This window comes from Neomonachus schauinslandi, chromosome X, assembly GCF_002201575.2.
Source record: "Neomonachus schauinslandi chromosome X, ASM220157v2, whole genome shotgun sequence".
Classification (NCBI taxonomy): Eukaryota; Metazoa; Chordata; class Mammalia; order Carnivora; family Phocidae; genus Neomonachus; species Neomonachus schauinslandi.
Genome location: NC_058419.1, coordinates 65,255,575 through 65,274,935, shown reverse-complemented (window position 1 = coordinate 65,274,935; position 19,361 = coordinate 65,255,575). Strand labels below are relative to the sequence as shown.

The window sequence follows — 19,361 nt, the reverse complement described above, 5'->3', positions numbered from 1 at the left end:
AAGAATATATAGTATATAAAATATACAAAATATGTGTTAATCAACTATTTATGTCATTTGTAAGGCTTCCAGTCAAGAGTAGGCTATTAAGAATTAAGTATTTGAGGGGCGCCTGGGTGGCTCAGGCATTAAGCGTCTGTCTCTGGCTCAGGTCATGATCCCAGGGTCCTGGGATGGAGTCCTGCATCAGGCTCCCTGCTCAGCGGGAAGCCTGCTTCTCCCTCTCCCACTTCCCCCCTGCTTGTGTTCCCTCTCTCACTGTCTCTCTCTGTCAAATAAATAAATAAAATCTTTAAAAAAAAAAGAAGTATTTGAGAAGTCAAAAGCTAAACATGGGTTTTTGACTGAACAGGGGGTGAGCATCCCTACCCCCTGCATTCTTCAAAGGTCAACCGAAATTCTGAAATCAAGGCTCTCAAAACTAAGTTTTACAAGCTGTTGCCAAAGTTCATTTGGCTGCAAAACCTAATCTAAACTGTTTATTCCTTTAAGTATGAATGTTCACACGTTTTGTGCAGAAATACTAATTTGTTTAATTATGGGAGTGTTGCCTCACATGTGATTGGGGCTATTACATAATATATGCTAACTAATCGATATTATCTTTCTAAAAGTCAAAAAGTTGGAAATTCTGAAACACTGAGGCCAACAATTTTGCGGACAGTAGTTAAAAGCCATACAAGCATCTGATACAGCAACGCATTAAACTGAATAGGCCATGAAAATCACACTTGGTTTTCAAAACAACTCATCAGATAAGCACTCCATACAAGGAATGTGAAGTTTTATTAAAAAGCAATATTCAGGGATGCCTGGGTGACTCAGTTGGTTAAGTGTCTGCCTTCAGCTCAGGTCATGATCCCAGGATCCTGGGATGGAGCTCTGTGTCCGGCTCCCTGCTCAGCAGGGAGTCTGCTTCTCTTTTTCCCTCTGCCCCCTCCCCCCGATTCTCTCTCTCTCTCAAATAAAATCTTTTAAAAAAATAAAAATAAATAAAAATCTTAAAAAACAATTCAAGTTAATTGCACAAAACCTAATTGGGATAAATGGAAATTCCTAACCTAAGGACTGAAAGAAAAAATTTAAACATTCTGCCTGTGCTGGGAACACATTTATACCTAAAATCTCTTTTATAAAAATTTAAAAATAAAGTTCAGGTGGATTTCTGGTGAAGATGGCAGAGCAGGAGGATCCCAGGCTCACCTCATCCTATGGTCACATCTACATAACAGCCACATCAGCGCAAATAAAAAAGAAAATGACCTGAAGACGGGCAAAATAGACTTTCCACAGCTAAATGTAGAGACGAGGCCACAATAAAGAGGGTAGAAAGGGCGAAGATGCAGTGTGAGCCAAAGTGACCTGTGGATCTGTCAGAAGAAAGGAAGAATGCCACGGGTGCATACAGGGAAAAAGAGCAGACCCTAAGCTATGCACCCCAGGCATGGTAGACCCACACACCAGGAAGACAAATCTCAATAACATTTGGCTCTGAAAACCAGAGGGACCTAACTGCCCAAGAACTTACAACTTCCGGGGCTTCACACATTACATTTTAAAAATCAGCAGGCTCAACTCTGGAAGAACCAGGGAACAAGAGGAAATTGAGTCCCCATCCTTAAGAGACAACACAACAAACAACCCCACTGAGATACAGCATACAAACAGCAGTTTGAAAAGGGCCTGGGGTATAGGAGAAGGTGGTTTCTTTATTAACCTCAGAGCATGTGCTGGAAGGGCAGAGATCATTGGGAGACTTCTGCAATACCAAAAAGCTGGCAGGTGTCATTTCCCTCCCCATTCCTGCAGGAACCAGCACGGCACCAACACTCTCCACATACCTTGCTAAAAGCATGTCCCACCCCACTATGTCTTCTGTAGACTTGCCCCCTCCACACCAGTCTGGACTCTGGAAAGTTTTCTCAGGTGGCTGCCAGATACCGTCCACAAGTGGCATTGACCTTGCTGGCACCACACATACCCTGCCCCCACGTTCTTCTACAGACAGCTCCCACCAACATACCCTTGGCAGGAGACCATCCAAAGAAGTGACACAAATCTGGCAGTGTGCTTACAGCCCCAAGAGTGGCCAGCACCACTCCAAAATGACTCTGCCCTGGAGCAGAGGGAACAATAAGCATACACATGAGTCCACATGTGGCCCCAGCAGCAGGTTGAGGGCAGACATCCAGTCTAATGGCAGGCTCAGGCTACCAACAAAAACTTCTCAGGAGACAACATGGGGAGAACACCCTGCAGTTCCAAGCTACCGCATTTCTGATAAATGGCTGGTGTGACTCAACTCAAGCCCAAGGCAAGCACCAGACTGACCCATAACAACACAGGGACCAAACCCTGCCCACAAGAGACAAACAGAGCCATTGCAGATGACTGGAATGAAGGCAAATGAGGCTCAGCCATAAAATTAGGGTACAACAACACACACAGGAGACATTCTGAAGTGTCAGGTTCTGGTGAACAAGGGACACGGCACTGTAGGGCACTACAGGACCTGTTCTTCATAAGACCACTACTTACAAAAGCGCGTGGCTAACATGTAGAAAAAGACACAGAGAATTGGACAAAATGAGGAGAAAAAGGAATATGTCCCAAATGAAAGAACATGACAAAATCACAGCAAGAGAGCTAAACAAAACAGAGATAAGTAATATGCCTAAGGGAGAATTTAAAGTAATGGTCATAAAGATACTCACTGGAATCGAGAAAAGAGTGGAGAACCTCACTGAGATACTCAACAAAGAGGTAGAAAACATAAACAAGAACCAATCAGAGATGAAGGACTCAATAACTAAAATTGAATATACACTAGAGGGAATAAATAGTAGAATAGAGGAAGTAGAAGAATGGACCAGTGACCTACAAGACAGAGTAATGGAAAGCAATCAAGGTGAACAGAAGGGAGAAAGAAAATAATAAAAAATGAAAATAGACTTAGGGAACTCAGTAACACAATCATGCATGGTAACAGGCACATTATAAGGACCCCAAAAAGACATGAGAAAGAAAAAGGGGCAGAAAATTTACTTGAAGAAATAATAGCTCAAAACTTCCCGAATCTGGGGAGGGAAACATACATCCAGATTCAGGAGGCACAAAGAGCCCCCAATAAAATCAACCCAAGAAGGTCCACACCAAGACACATAGTAATTAAAATAGGAAAATACAGTGATAAAGAGGGAATTTTAAAAGGAACAGGAAAAAGGAAAACAGATACATGCAAGGGAAACTCCATAAAGATAGGAGCAGATTTTTCAGAAGAAACTTTGCAGGCCAGAAGAGACTGGCATGATATATTCAAAGTGCTAAAGGAAAACAAAACTGCAACCAAGAATACTCTCTCCACCAAGACAATCATTCAGAATAGAAAGAAAGAGTTTCCCAAACAAATAAAGTTAAAGGAATTCGTCACAACTAAACCAGCCATACAAGAAATATTAAAGGGGGGACGCCTGGGTGGCTCAGTCGGTTAAGCGGCTGCCTTTGGCTCAGGTCATGATCCCAGAGTCCTGGGATCGAGCCCCGCCCCGCATCCCTGCTTGGCGGAGAGCCTGCTTCTCCCTATCCCTCTGTCTGCCACTCTGACTACTTGTGCTATCTCTGTTAAATAAATAAATAAAAATCTTAAAAAAAAAAGAAATATTAAAGGGGATTCTCTGAGTGTAAAGGTAAGACCATAATTAGGAGTAAAGAAAAGTAGGTAGCACTAAAGCAATAAAATTAAGTATATCAATAAAAATCAGTTAAGGGATTCACAAAATAATAGGAAATAAAGTAGGGCACCATATATCTAAAACATGGGGGAGAGGGGCAAAAATTTAGTACATTCAAACTTAAGCAACCATTAACTTAATATAGACTGCTACATGCAGAAGATGTTTTATATAAAACTAATGACAACCACAAATCAAAAACAACTGATAATGCAAAAAAGTAAGGAGAAAGGAATGCAAGCATATCACTAATAAAGCCAGCAATGAGAGAAGAGAGCAAGAGAAGAAAGGAACAGAGAAAAACTACAAAAACAAACATAAAACAAGTAGCAAAATGGCAATACATGCCTACCAATAATTACTCTGAATGTAAATGGACTAAATGATCCAATCAAAAAACATGGAGTGAGTGAACAGATAAGAAAGCAAAACCAATCTATATGAACAACAAGAAACTCACTTCTGACATAAAGACATAAAGTGAAGGGATTGAAAAACATGTATCATGCAAATAGATGTAAAAAGAAAGACAGGTAGCAATACATGTAATGGAAAAAAAACAGATTTTAAAAAGACTGTAACAAGAGACAAAGAAGGATACCATATAACCATAAAGAGTACAACCTAAAAAGAAGGTATAACAACCATAAATGTTTAAGAACCCAACACCAGAGCACCCAAAAACATAAAGCAGCTAATAACAAAGTAATCAACAGTAACATAATAATAGCAGAGGACTTTTAACTCCCTGCTTACATCATTCAAACAGAAATCAACATGAAAACAGTAGCTTTGAAGGACATATTGGACCAGATGGATCTAACAGATATATTCAGAACATTCCATCCTAAAAAAGAACATAATTCTTTGCATGTGCACACAGAATATTCTCCAGACTAGATCACATGTGAGGTCACGAAACAAACTTTAACAAATTCAAGAAGATCAAAGTCATACCATGCATCTTTTCCAACCACAATGCTATGAAACTAGTAATCAGCCACAAGAAAAAATCTGGAAGAACACAAATACGTGGAGGTTAAATACACACTACTAAACAATGAATGTGTCAATCAAGATATCAAAGAGATAATCAAAAAATGCAAGGAGACAAATGAAAACGAAACACAATGCTCCAAAATCTTTGGCATGCAGCAAAAGCTACTCTAAGAGGGAAATTTATAACACTACAGGCCTACCTTAAGAAGAAAAAACCCACAAACAACATAACCTTACACCTAAACAAGCTACAAAAAGAAGAACAAATGAAACCCAAAACCTGTGGGAGAAAAAAATAATAAAGTTCAGAGCATAAATAAACAAAATACAAACTAAAAACAAAAACAAAAACAAAAAAACAATGGATCAATGAAACCAGAAACTGGTTCTTTGAAAAGATCAACAAAACTGATAAACCTTCATGCAGACACATCAAAAAAATGAGAGAGGACTCAAACAAAATCAAAAATGAAAGAGGAGAAATAACAGTGGACACCACAGAAATAAAAAGGGTTATAAGAGAAGATTATGAAAAATTATATGCTAACAAATTGAACAAAACAGAACAAATGGATAAATTTCTAGAAACATTTAACCTCCCAAAACTCCATTGCAAAGAAATTTAACATTTGAACAGGTTGACTGCCAAAAGTGAAATTAAATCAGTAATCAAAAAACTCCTGAACCACATGCCTTCACAGGTGAATTCTACTAAATATTTTAAGAAGTTAATACCCAATTCTTCTCAAATTATTCAAAAAAATGGAAGACAAATGAAAGCTTCCAAATTCATTCTACGAGGCATTACCCTGATACAAAAACCAGATAAAGACATCCCTAAAAAAGAGAACTACAGGCCAGTATCTCTGAAAAACATAGATGCAAAAATCCTCCATAAAATACTAGCAAACAGAATCCAACAATACATTTAAAAAAATCATTCACAGGTGCCTGGGTGGCTCAGTCGTTAAGCGTCTGCCTTCGGCTCAGGTCATGATCCCAGGGTCCTGGGATCGAGCCCCACATGGGGCTCCCTGCTCCACAGGAAGCCTGCTTCTCCCTCTCCCACTCCCCCTGCTTGTGTTCCCTCTCTCACTGTGTCTCTCTCTGTCAAATAAATAAAATCTTTTAAAAAAAATCATTCACACGATTAGGTAGGATTTATTCCTGGGCTGCAAGGGTGGTTCAATATTTGCAAATCAACCAATATGATACCTCATAACAATAAGAGAAAGGATAATAAACATATGATCATTTCAACAGATGTAAAAAAGCATGTGACAAAGTATAAAATCCATTCATGATCAAAACTCTCAAAGTAGGTTTAGAAGGAACATACCACAACACGATAATGGCCATTTACGAAAAACGCACAGCTAACGTCATACTCCATGTTCACCATGGAGTTCACTGAGAGCTTTTCCCCTAACATCAGAAATAAGACAAGGATGTCCACTCAAACCACTTTTATTCAACATAGTACTGGAAGTCCTAACCACAGCCATCAGAAAACAAAAACAAATAAAAGGCATCCAAATTGGTAAGGAAGAACTAAAACTTTCATTACTTGCAGATGGCATGATACCATATATAGAAAACCCTAAAGACTCCACCAAAAAACTACTAGAACAGACAGATGAATTCAGTAAGGTCACATGATACAAAATCAATGTACAGAAAACCACTGCATCTCTATACACTAATAATGATGTACAAATGCCACTAATAATGAATTACAAATTAAGAAAACTGTCCCACTGACAATTGTACCAAAAATAATAAAATACCTAGGAATAAAGTACTATAAAAGAACTGTACTTTGAAAACAATAAAACACTGATGAAAGAAACTGAAGATGACACAAATGGAAAGATATTCCATGCTCATGGACTGGGAGAACAAATACTGTTAAAACATCCCTACTACCCAGAGCAATCAACAGATTTAATGAAATCCCTATCAAAATACCAACAGCATTTTTCACAGACCTGGAACAAATAATCTTAACATTTGTATGGAACCACTAAACACTCTGAAAGCCAAAGCAATCTCAAAAAAGAAGAGCAAAACTTGAAGTATCACAATCCCAGATTTCAAGATACACTACGAAGCTATAGTAATGAAAACAGTATGGTACTGGCACAATTAACAGACACACAGATCAACAGAACAGGATAGAAAGCCCAGAATTAAATTCAACATTATATGGTCAATCAATTTCCAACAAAATTAATTTTTCAACAGAGGCAAGAATATGCAATAGGAAAAAGACAGTCTCTTCAACAAATGGTGTTGAGAAAACTGGACAGCAACATGCAAAAGAATGAAACTGGACCACTTTCTTATACCATATACAAAAATAAACTCAAAATGGATTAAAGACCTAAATGTGAAACCTGAAACCATAAAAATCCTAGGAGAGAGCATAGGCAGTAATTTCTATGACATCTACCATAGCAACATTTTCATAGATACATCTTCTGAGGCAAGGGAAACAAAAGCAAAAATAAACTATTGGGACTACATCAAAATAAAATGCTTCTGCACAGCAAAGGAAACAATCAACAAAACTAAAAGACAACCTATAGAATGGGAAAAGATTCTTGCAAACAACATATCCAATAAAGGGTTAGTATCCAAAATATATAAAGAACTTATACAACTCAACACCAAAAAAACCCCAGAAATAATCCAATTAAAAATGGGCAAAAGACATAAACAGGCATTATTCCAAAGAAGACATAAGGCTGGCCAACAGACACATGAAAAGACGCTCAACATCACTCATCATCAGGGAAATGCAAATCAAAACCACAATGAGATACCACCTCACACCTGTCAGAATGGCTAAAATCAAAAACTCAAGAAACAACAGGTGTTGGTAAGGATGTAGAGAAAAAGGAATCTGTTGGTGAAAATGCAAACTGGTACAGCCACTGTGGAACACAGTATGAACATTCCTCAAAAATTAAAAAGAAAATTACTATATGATCCAGTAATTCCACTAGTATATATCCAAAGAAGAGAAAAACACTAATTTATGAAGATATAAGCACCCCTCTAAAGTTTATCGCAGCATTATTTACAATAGCCAAATTATAGAAGCAACTCAAGTGTCCAACAATAGATGGATAAAGATGTGGTGTATACACACACACACACACACACAAACACACACACACTGGAATATTACTCAGCCATAAAAAAGAATGAAATCTTACTGTTTGCAACAACATGGGTGGATCATGAGAGTATAATGCTAAATAAAATAAGTCAAAATAAATGAACAAAGAAAAAAGACAAACATAAAATAACAGACTCTTAACTATAGGGAACAAACTGATGGTTACCAAAGGGGAAGGAGGGGATGGGTGAAATAGGTGAAGGGGATTAAGAGTACACTTATCGTGATGAGCACTGAGTAATGTACAGTTGCTGAGCCACTATACTGTACACCTGAAACTAATATAACACTGTATGTTACACATACTGGAATTTAAAGGAATAAAATAAATAAATAAATACATAAGCAAGCAAGCTGGTGTTGGATATAAATAAATTTTTTGAATGAATGAATGAATGAATAAGTTTAACATGTCCCTGGTTAACTGACAGGTTTACTAACTTAAAAAAGACAATGCAAGTGACATATGCACATGTATTATACAACTGATTTTTAAGAACTACAACAGTGATAAAAATTATTTTTATAACTCTTTTGGGGGGCATCACTGACCCACTAATTGTCCTAGTTCTCTATCTCCTCAGGGTAAGGTAATTCATCTACTTTTTGGATTTTTCTTTTATTTTGTTATTATTATAGACAGAAACATCTGTTCATGTGATTAGAAAAAATTGACAAGCATCAGCAGTGGGTTTAATGATGTAAATTTAGTTTTCAGAGAATTTCACTGGACACAAAGTTAATCTGTCCAATTTAAAAAGTCATATGCAGGGATGCCTGGCTGGCTCAGTTGGAAGAACATGCAACTCTTGATCTTGGGGTTGTGAGTTCGAGCCCCACACTGATTACATAAAAAGTCATATGCATGGCAAGGCAGTTTAAACTCCCACACACTATGTTATACTAGCACCAAGCACACATCTCCATTACGTGAATATATACCTACTGAACTACTGGCACAGGTCTTATTTTCCTTCATAAACTACGGTTTATTACTCCAGAAAAAGCACTAAACATTGGTAAAGAAATTCTGTTATCTATCCAACAAATCTGGTATATCTGATACAGAATACTAACGATAGTGAAACACCTTCCAATGATGGCATAAAAATAAATGAAGGCTTTTTAGTAAATCTTTAAATTTTGAATAGCCTTTTCCTAAACAGTAACCTTGCATTTGATTGGCTTCAGGGAAAATTAAACAATGTAGTTATTCAAGAGGGTAAAAGCATAAATTATGAATTTATTTATTTTTGCTTACCTGAAGATTGGCAAAATCCAGTATGTGAAGACAGCACTAAATTTTCGGTCACAGGCTTAATTTTCTGTTCATCACTGCTCCCCTCACCTACAGAATTCTGATCATCATCTCCTATATCAGAAGAAGATGACGATGTAATGTCAGCTTGCTTCCTTTTAGTGCTTGTTCTTAGGGAGTTTCTCATTTTCTCCTTGACACTGACTGTCTTCTTTTTAGCTGAAGTTCTCTGTTTCTTCAGCTTTTTATTGTCTTCAGAACTTTCCTCACCATCAGAAGATGATGAGCCACTATGTACTTCCTTGGTATTTCTCTTTGAATTTAAATTTCTTCTTTCCCTCAGTTCTATTCTTTTCAGTCTCTTGTCAGAAGAATCACAACCGTCTTCTTTCATGGAATATTTCTCAGTATCAGATGATGAACAATCTTGTCTCTTCCTTGAACTCTTTTCAGGCAAGTTGCATCTTTTCTTCACTCTACTGGATGCCCCATTCTTACTCCTTTTATCTTCTGAAGAATCACAACTATCTCTTTTTCCCTGTAATTTCTCAGCATTATCGGACACGTCATCCCTCTTTTTAGAAGTTTTATCTTTTATTTTTTTACTTTTCTTTTCTCCGTAAGTTGTGTCATTCTTATTTTGTTTTATGCCTTTAGGAAAACGAGAAATCTCTTCTCCCTCGGGTAATTTCTCAGTGCTATCAGATGATGATTCATACTGTTGTTCCATCTTAATTATATTTTTCTTCAAGTCTGTAGTTTTCTTTTCTTTTACTTCAGTTCCCTTTTTGCTCTGCTTTTTATCATCTTCAGAGGATTCATCACTCTGCTCTCTCTTTGGGAAATTCTCAGCAATGTCAGATAAGCCAGTCTGTACTTTCTTACATGATTTGGTTTTCAAATGCTTACTCTTTTCTTTAGTTTCAGCAACCTTTTTGTCTTCTGGAGAATTAAAACTCTCCTCTTTCCCTGAAGGCAGCTTATCAGCACCATCAGAAGAAACACCTGACTGGGGCTTCTTAGAGATTCGATCTCTTAAGTCCACGTTTGTCCTGTCTTTATCAACTGTGCCTTCTGCTGAAGAGAAATTCTCTCTCTCTTGTTTCCTTTCAGCATCATCAGATGACCCTTCTTGTGCAGTCTTCAAATTTTTCTGCCCTTGATTATCCATTCCTTTTTTTCTGTGTTTTTCATCTTCAGAAGAATCATAATCTTCTTTATTTGGAACTCTTTTTTTGGTTGTTCTGGCAGCCCCAATTTTACTCATGCTCTTTATCTCTTTTTCTAATTCTGAGTCATAATTGGAAGACTCAGACTGGTTTTGTCGTTTCTTTTTAGAAATTATAGACCTTTTAGCTGATTTGCCTTTTTTAATATCATAATCTGAGCCAGAAGTAGAACTTTTTCGTTTCCTTTTTCCTTTATCATCTTTCCCTGTTTGAGTCTTTAAATCATATAAAGTCTTCTCATGATTTGTATGAGTTTCATTAATATCAGTATCTGAAGAAGAACTGTGACTCATCCTGGACACCTCTTTGAGGATTGCTAACATTTCATCAGAATCTGAATTCTGATCCACAATCTCTGACTGCTTAGATTTAGGCAGTTTATTAGGTTTAGGATTATCTATAGCACTGTCAGAAGAATTCCGCTTATCCTTTTTTCTCATTGGAACTGATACTTTTTGTTTCTCCTTAACTGTTTCATTACTTTCTTCATCTGAATTAGATGTTGCAGGATTGGTTTCTGTCTGTCGCCTCAAGGGAGTAGTCTTTACACGTGGAGATCTTCGAAGATCAGATTCTTCTGAAAGTAATGGAACTTCACTTTCAAACAAATGCTCATTATCATTCTTTTCCTGTCCAAGTCCACAGTTCTCTGGCTTGGGGTTCAGACCAGAACTTTTATAGCCATCTTTATCTTGTGGTACTTCCTGACAATCAGCACCTTTAATTGGAGAATTAGAAAGGGAAACAGGCGTAAGTTTAACATATAATTCTTTTGTTACTTTAGCTGTAGTTTTTGACTTAATACCTCCTCTGTTGTCTTTTGAAGTAATATTTAATTTTACAGAAGAACTCTCCAGTTCTTGCTCAGTTCCACTATTGCCATCTCCCTGATTATCTGCTGAACTCTGAACTTCCATAGCTGTCTCAAGATTCTCAAAAATGTCTTCTGGAACTGAGGAAGGAACAGAAACAATATCCATGTCTAAATCTTCAGAAGTGTTAGCAGGTTCATATTGAGGTTCTTCTTTTTTATCAGATTTCTTATGTTCACCACTGGCACTTTTATTTGCTCTTTGTTCCTGTACTGTAATACTCTGATCCATGTGCTCACTATCCAGCTGCTTTCTTGCCAGTTTAGCTTCTGATTTTGAAATATCTTTTCTTTCTAAAGCACAGGGTTTTTCTCCTTTTCGTACTTTTGTTTCAGACTTAGCATCTATGACCTTATGCTCTTTGGTATTTTTCTCTTTGTTTACAGCATCCAAAGCTCGAATCTCTGAATTCAAATCTTCTTCTAATGCAAGATGAGCTTTCTTGATATCAGCTAACACAGATTTAAAAGCCTTAAGCTGGCGTAACTTTGTAGCAGAACTGGTTTCTGAATTATCTGCTGCCTGCTTCAAAAACTTAACATAACTGGAGTTCATGTTAGTTGTGGTCTCAATCAGTTTTTTTGCCTTCTTAATCATCTCTTTGGGCACAATTAGTGCTGAATAAGAGTAGGTTACCGAACCAGAACATGAATCATCTAATTTCTTTTCTTCTCCATTACAATTGGAAATATTTTTCTTTGGAGAAAATCTGGGTGTATGGTCATATACTTTATTACTCTTTTCATTGTCAACTTTTATCTTCTTCTTATTTTGTTGCAACAACTGTTCTAAATTTTCAAATACACTATTACATGCAGTGACCAAGTCCAACAAAGGTTCTGGATGACAAATGTAGCAATACCACTGGTTGTTTTCATCCATTATCGTAGAGAGCTCCTTTCGACCAAGGTTGCGCAGAATGCATTTCTTGCAGAAGGCATTATGGCAAAAGTCACAACAAATCAAGTTCCCACCTTCTGCACACCACCTGAAATTATTAAAAGATGAAAATATTATTACAAAATGAAACTCACTCTAAATTTTTTCATTATTAAAGCAATTTAAATTTTCCTGCCAGGAATTTTAATAGTAATTTGGGTCATCTGCTTATTCTTTACTAGAAACTTAAAACAGACATAAACCTAAGGTTTTATGGAAAAGAGTAACCTTCCATTAAAGAGATCAGTGATGATACTACAAAAAAAAATGGATCTAATAACATACTATGTAAGAATTTCCCCCCAAAAAGTACACAATACTGAATGTTAGTTCATCTTGATTTATTACCTACCTACATTGTTCATCCATTCCATCAGAGTCACGGCTAATATCATCACTCATGTAATATTTAAAGCAATTCTATTAAAAGAAAAGGGGAAGGGGAAATTTTATATTCAAAATGGATAACATTCATAAAGGACAAAAACTTTATTTTTAAGTCATTAAAAAAAGTAAAGGGAATGTGTGTGTGTTGTGTGTGTTTTACAGAATCAAAGCAAAACCACTGCACTACCCAATACTAGTATTTTCCAGACATAGAAATACCTCAATAAATTAATTCCTTGAAATAGATTTCCCTATCATCAAGTACCACTATTCCTTATATAAAGTTTATAAAAGATTTTGGTAAAGCAAGTTTCTAATTTCATACAACGAGCTACTAAATCTCTACATAAAGATGTATTAGATGTTGCTGCTACTTAATGTATTTAATAGCCCTCATATATAAACAGCTGCTATGTGTACAGCTAAGCAACATTATCCTACATTAAGCTACATTCTCTTTAAATCTCAAAACATTATGCAAGATAGGAAGTATTACATCCAATTTGAGAGAAAAGGCTAATACGTGAGTAAATCTCCTCAAGCCATACAATTAAGTAACAGGCAAAGTAGGCATTCAAATCCAAGTCTGAATGACTCTAAATTCATTTTCATTAAGCCTGGAGAAAGGGAAGGTTCTATGCCCAGTGATGAAAAGTACTGATTACCAAAATGGGCTAGGCTCAACAGGCCAGCCCTTGAAAAAAACCAATTACATATATTAGAAAAGAGAAAGGAAATGCACATTACAAATCCAGCAATATGAAATTCAGCTATCCCATTTTAAAACTAGAAGCTACAACATGTCCCCCTAAATAGGCTCCCGGTTGAACTGAATTCAAGGAACGAAGGGACACAAATTGCTAAAAGAAAAAGTAAATTTAGTCCACTTAAGTAGATCTGTATCAAAAACTCATACAATAAAAGACCTAAAGGGGCACCTGGGTGTCTCAGTCAGTTAAGCGTCTACTTTCAGCTCAGGTCATGATCTCAGGGTCCTGGGATCAAGCCCCACATCTGGCTCTCTGCTCAGTGGGGAGTCTGCCTCTCCCTCTTCCTCTCTCTCTCTGATCCTCCTCCCCGATTGTGCTCTCTCTCTCAAATAAATAAATAAAATCTTAAAAAAAAAAAGACCTAGAAGTGGAACTCTGAGGAAAATCTAGTCTGCCCCTGCACTTCAAGGAGGCATTTTGTTGGGGAACAAACTAACCCAGAATTAATCTTAGCATTAATGAGTTAGGAAAATCATAACCTTGATATTATATTTAAAATTAACTCCAAGGTATTACTAATAAAAGAGTATACACAGACTGTTAAAACTATCTTCAACACATATAAAGCATTTTTAATTCTATCATCACCAACTTAATGTCAAAACCCTGCCCCACGTGGAGAGTTTAGATTTGGGTAATTAGAATACATAAGATGGAAGGTTATAAAACATATACATGTGCACACATGTAAACTCTTCAGATTTGCCAACACACCATGCTCTGCTTCACTTACCAGCCTCTGAATACCATGTTGCCTCTGCTTAGAATATGCTGAGCCAATCCCACTTCACCAGGCTAATTCCTATTTATAGCTCAGATACCAGCTAATATCATCTCCATTATAAAGCCCCCCTACCTAACTCCAAAGTACACAGGCTTCCTGTGTGTTCCCACAGTACACAGTACTTCCCCTATCATGGCACTTACTGGCCTTTTTGTAATATCTGTCCTCCCCGTTACAATATAAGCCCTCCAAAGACAGAGACCACGTCCATCTTCTTCATCACTATGCACCAAAAGTCTGACACTGTAAACCAAATGTCTAACACACAGTAAACATTCAAATATTTCTAGAATGAATTATAAAAAGATCATTACATACCTTACAAATAAGTACTTGCAGTGAAGGATGTCTGTAAATGGAATCTTTTTGAAAATGATTGACCTGTTGTCCACAAGCTGTGCAGCTCACAATCCCATGAAGCCCATCTTCTAGGAGAAAGGAGTGACCGTTATTCAGACATACACACACACACGTAAGAAAAGATATTTACTTTAGTCAGCATTTTGCAATTTTCATATTACAAATTAAATACTTCATAATTCTTAGAAAAGTGACATTTTGGACACAAAAGGCTAACAATTTTATGGACTTACTAAAAACATGACAACCTTGGCAAATGCCAGAACTACAAATCCTAATCTGTTTCCTTTTACAGATGCAAACCCTATTTCTCACAACAACTGGATAAAACATGAAGAGACTCCATAAGAGAAGTTCTAAAAATAGGGGTCAAGAGCTCGTTTTCATTTTGCTATTGTTTGCAAATAAATTATCAGTTCTTAAAGAATGGGGAAGCAAGTGACATATGTGGAACAGTCTTTTGCATCCTTATACTTAAAAATTAGGTACGCCATTAATTTTTTATCCTCAAAATGAAAATGTCTGCACAGATTCTTCCAATATAGTATGTGAAAACCTGATAATTTTAAATTACCAATTTCTTACCTCAGATTTACTTCAATACTATCCATAATCCCCATTAACCTGTCTTCTATTTCACTATCTACTCCATATCAGCACTACTATTTCCAATTAAGGACAAATAAGACTTGCAGGTATATCTATCTATCTTGGCAGCAAAACCTGAGAATGACTCGGAGGAGGGGGAAGGAAGAGCCCCATTCCACAGTGTCTGCAGGAAAACAGGCTGAAGATAACCCAATGCAACAAAAAGGAAACCTCTGCTGCCTCAATCTCATCCTTAGTTCTGCTTACAGCAGTGCTTTACAATCTGAGCTGACATCAGAATCATCTGAAGAAACTTTTTAAAAGCAGAGGCTGCCATTCCCACCCCTAAACCACTGAATGAGAATCTCCTAGACATTTTTTTTTTAGTTTTACAGATGATTCCGATGTGCAACCAAGATCTTGATATAAGATGACAGATTATGATTCCAAACAGGCCAATGAAAATGCCTGCATTCACAAATAAAAAGGAGATAACTAAAAGAATAAACTGTATCTCTAAATAAAAGACAAAACAATACACACATTTCCCACCTCTCAATTTTCTATTTTGTTTTTTTCTTACTCTTTATAGATCCAAATCACCATGAACCCAAATATTATCACAAATATTCTTATTCGCAGAAGTTAAAAAAGTTTAACCCAATTTTAAGGGTGCCATCATACTTTTCCAGACAATGTAGAGAATTTGAAGACTCACTATATAAGTTGCTAATATTTTATATCATACTGTCCTACATTAGTGTTTGATCGCAAGTACTCATATATTCTGTATTTGTTTTAACAGAAACAAATACACAGTGTGCTTCATTTCAAATAATGATTGCATTAAGATATACTAATAAAAGCTAGAATATGAATGCTCATCCAATGTTAACATAATAAATATTAAGCATCTTCTATATGCTTTTGCACATATATCACTCAAAAATTAAACAAAACTAGGGCACCTGCGTGGCTCAGTTGGTTAAGCGACTGCCTTTAGCTCAGGTCATGATCCCAGAGTCCTGGGATCAAGTCCTGTAACAGGCTCCCTGCTTGGCAGGGAGTCTGCTTCTCCCTCTGACCGTACCCCCTCTTGTGCTCTCTAATAAATAAATAAAATAAATCTTAAAAAAAATTAAACAAAACCAGGTGATCCTTTGGAGAATTTCTCCCACATGTGCAAAAAGAATCGTATATACGATATTCATTGCAGCACTAAGTAGGAAATCGGAAAACTCTGAAAACAAAAACTTGGAAATAACTTCCATTTGGGAAATGGACAGTGGTTTATTCATATAACAAAATTCTATAGAGCAGTGGAAAATAAAAAACTAGATGTACATTCACTGAGATGGACACACTTCAAAAGCAATGCTGAATGTGAAATGTTGCAAAAGGATATACACAGGATACCACTTTATATATTTTAAGTGAAAAATAAATGCTTTATGAAAAAACATGTATAGGAAAAATATAAAAACATATATGAAAATAATACACACACACATGCACAGAAACTTCAAAATAATCATTAGAGGGGTGGGAGGAGGAGGAAATGGAGGAGTAAGACTGAACCTATTATTTTATTTAAGTGAGATGTAAAGCCAATACTGAATAATGGTGAAATATTACTTTATGTACTTGTTTCTACATGTATATCCTTTACATTTTTATTTTTAGCTATGAAATATCTTAATGATCATAATACAGTGTATAAATGGAAAAGAAGCATTTTCATTTCTGAGTTCAACACATTTTAATAGATTTAAAGAGAACAAATTTCTGTGAAACATTAACGATAAAAACTGAAGATGACACAAAGAAATGGAGACATTCCATGCTAATGGATTGGAAGAACAAATATTGTTAAAATGTCTAAAATTACTCAAGGCAATCTACACATTTAATACAATCCCTATCAAAATACCATGGTATAGCATTTTTCACAGAGCTAGAACAAACAATCCTAAAATTTGCATGGAACTACAAAAGACCCCAAATAGCCAAAGCAACCTTGAAAATGAAAAGCAAAGCTGAAGGTATTACAATTCCAGACTTAAATTATTTGCAAAGCTGTAGTAATCAAAACAGTATGGTACTGGTACAAAAATAGACATACACATCAATGGAACAGAATAGAAAACCCAGAAATAAGCCCATAATTATATGGTCAACCTTTGACAAAGCAAGAAAAGACTATCCAGTGGGAAAAAGACAGTCTCTTCAACAAACGGTGTTGGGAAAACTTGATAGCTACATGCAAAAGAATGAAACTGGACCACTTTCTTTCACCACACACAAAAATAAAACTCAAAATGGATTAGACACCTAAATGTGAGACCTGAAACTATAAAAATCTTAGAAGAGGGACACCTGGTTGGCTCCATCAGTGGAACATGCAACTCACAATCTCAAGGTTGTGAGGTTGAGCCCCATGCTGGGTGTAGAGATTACTTATAAATAAAACCTTCAATAAAAAAAATCCTAACTGGGTGTTAAACACAACTAATGAATCACAGAACATTACATCAAAAGCTAAGGGTGTACTATATGTTGGTTAATTGAATTTAAATTTTTAAAAATCCTAGAAGAAAGCACAGGCAGTAATGTCCCTGACATCAGCCATCACAACACTTTTCTAGATATGTCTCTTGAGGCAAGGGAAATAAAAGAAAAATAAACTCTTGGGACTACATCAAAATAAAAGGCTTCTGCACAGTGAAGGAAACAATCAACAAAACTAAAAGGTAACCTACAGAATGGGAGAAGATATTTGCAAATGACATCTGATAAAGAGTTGTATTCAAAATATATAACGAACTTATAAAACCCAACACCCAAAAAATGAATAATCCAATTAAAAAATGGGCAGAGGACATGAGCAGACATTTCTCCATAGAAGACATCCAAGTGGCCAACAGACACATGAAAAGATGCTCAACATCACTCATTATCAGGGAAATGCAAATTATAAATACAATGAGATATCACCTCACACCTGTCAGAATTAGGCTAAAATCAAAAACACAAGAAAAACAAGTATGTACAAAGATGTGGAGAAAAAGGAACCCTCTTGCACTGTTAGTGGGAATGTCAACTGGTGCAGCCACTCTGGAAAATAATATGGAAGTTCCTCAAAAAGTTAAAAATAGAACTATCCTAGGATCCAGTAATTGTACTACTGGGTATTTATCCCCAAAATACAAAAACACTAATTCAAAGGGACACATGCACATATTTATAGAAGCATTATTTTAAATAGCCAAATTATGTAAGCAGCCCAAGTATCCATTGATAGATGAATGGATAAAGAAGATATGGTATATATATACACAATGGAATATTATTCAGCCATAAAAAAGAATGAAATCTCGCCATTTGCAAAGACACGACTAGAACTACAGAGTATAATGCTAAGGAAAATAAGTCAGAGAAAAACAAATACCATGTAATTTCACTCATATGTGGAATTTAAGGGAAAAAAAACAAGCAAAAGAAAAAAAGAGACAGAGATAAACCAAGAAACAGACTCTTAACTATAGTGAACAAAACTGATGGTTACCAGAGGGGAGGGGGGTATGGGGATGGGTAAAACAAGCAATGGAGATTAAGAAGTACACTTGTCATGATAAGCACTGTGTGATGTATGGAATTGTTGAATCACTATATTGTACACTTAAAACTAATATTAACACAGTATGCTAACTATACTGGAATTTAAAATAAAATTATTGTGCCAGATAGAAAAATTAGGTGTAAAGTATACTTTCTAACAAACTGGGGAAAAGGTAGTCAATACGCTATGGTGTTTTTTAAAAAGTGGCTCCTGAAATGGTGGTACCTTTAATTTTGTTTCAAATCAATGTAAGATTACTTTATACACAGTTTACCTTCTTGATAGTTTCCTAAACTAGGCTTCAATTATAGAACTAACTTTCCCAGGAAGTTTGATTATTAACTAGCAATTCAGTACCTCAGATCACTAGTTTATTCATACATGCATATATAAGTAAACAGTTAAATTTCCTGTGTGATTTCTGACAGTTTAAAGATGTAGCAAATCATTAAGACAAAAATTACCATGAGAGATTTAGGTGCTACTATATGGCTATAAACATACATATTTCATTAAGCATAATATAAACATTCTTACACAGAACACTCAATAAAATGTTCCAAATATATCAGCTCAGACCAAATACCAGCAGCATAGTGAAGTGGCACTAAGAACACATTCCCCAACAACTGTAGTTCTTT

At 36.0% G+C, this 19,361-nt stretch overlaps 1 protein-coding gene across 1 annotated transcript in view; it reads right to left on the bottom strand.

Annotated features, from left to right (window-relative positions):
- ATRX (ATRX chromatin remodeler) overlaps nt 1–19,361 on the bottom strand; it is a 319,976-nt gene that overhangs the window by 210,829 nt on the left and 89,786 nt on the right. The window contains exons 7-9 of the mRNA XM_021678803.2: nt 14,472–14,581; nt 12,565–12,632; nt 9,176–12,261 (exon numbers count right to left, since the gene is read on the bottom strand). Coding sequence (XP_021534478.1) covers nt 9,176–12,261; nt 12,565–12,632; nt 14,472–14,581 — 3,264 coding nt within the window. The remainder of the gene's footprint in view (nt 1–9,175; nt 12,262–12,564; nt 12,633–14,471; nt 14,582–19,361) is intronic.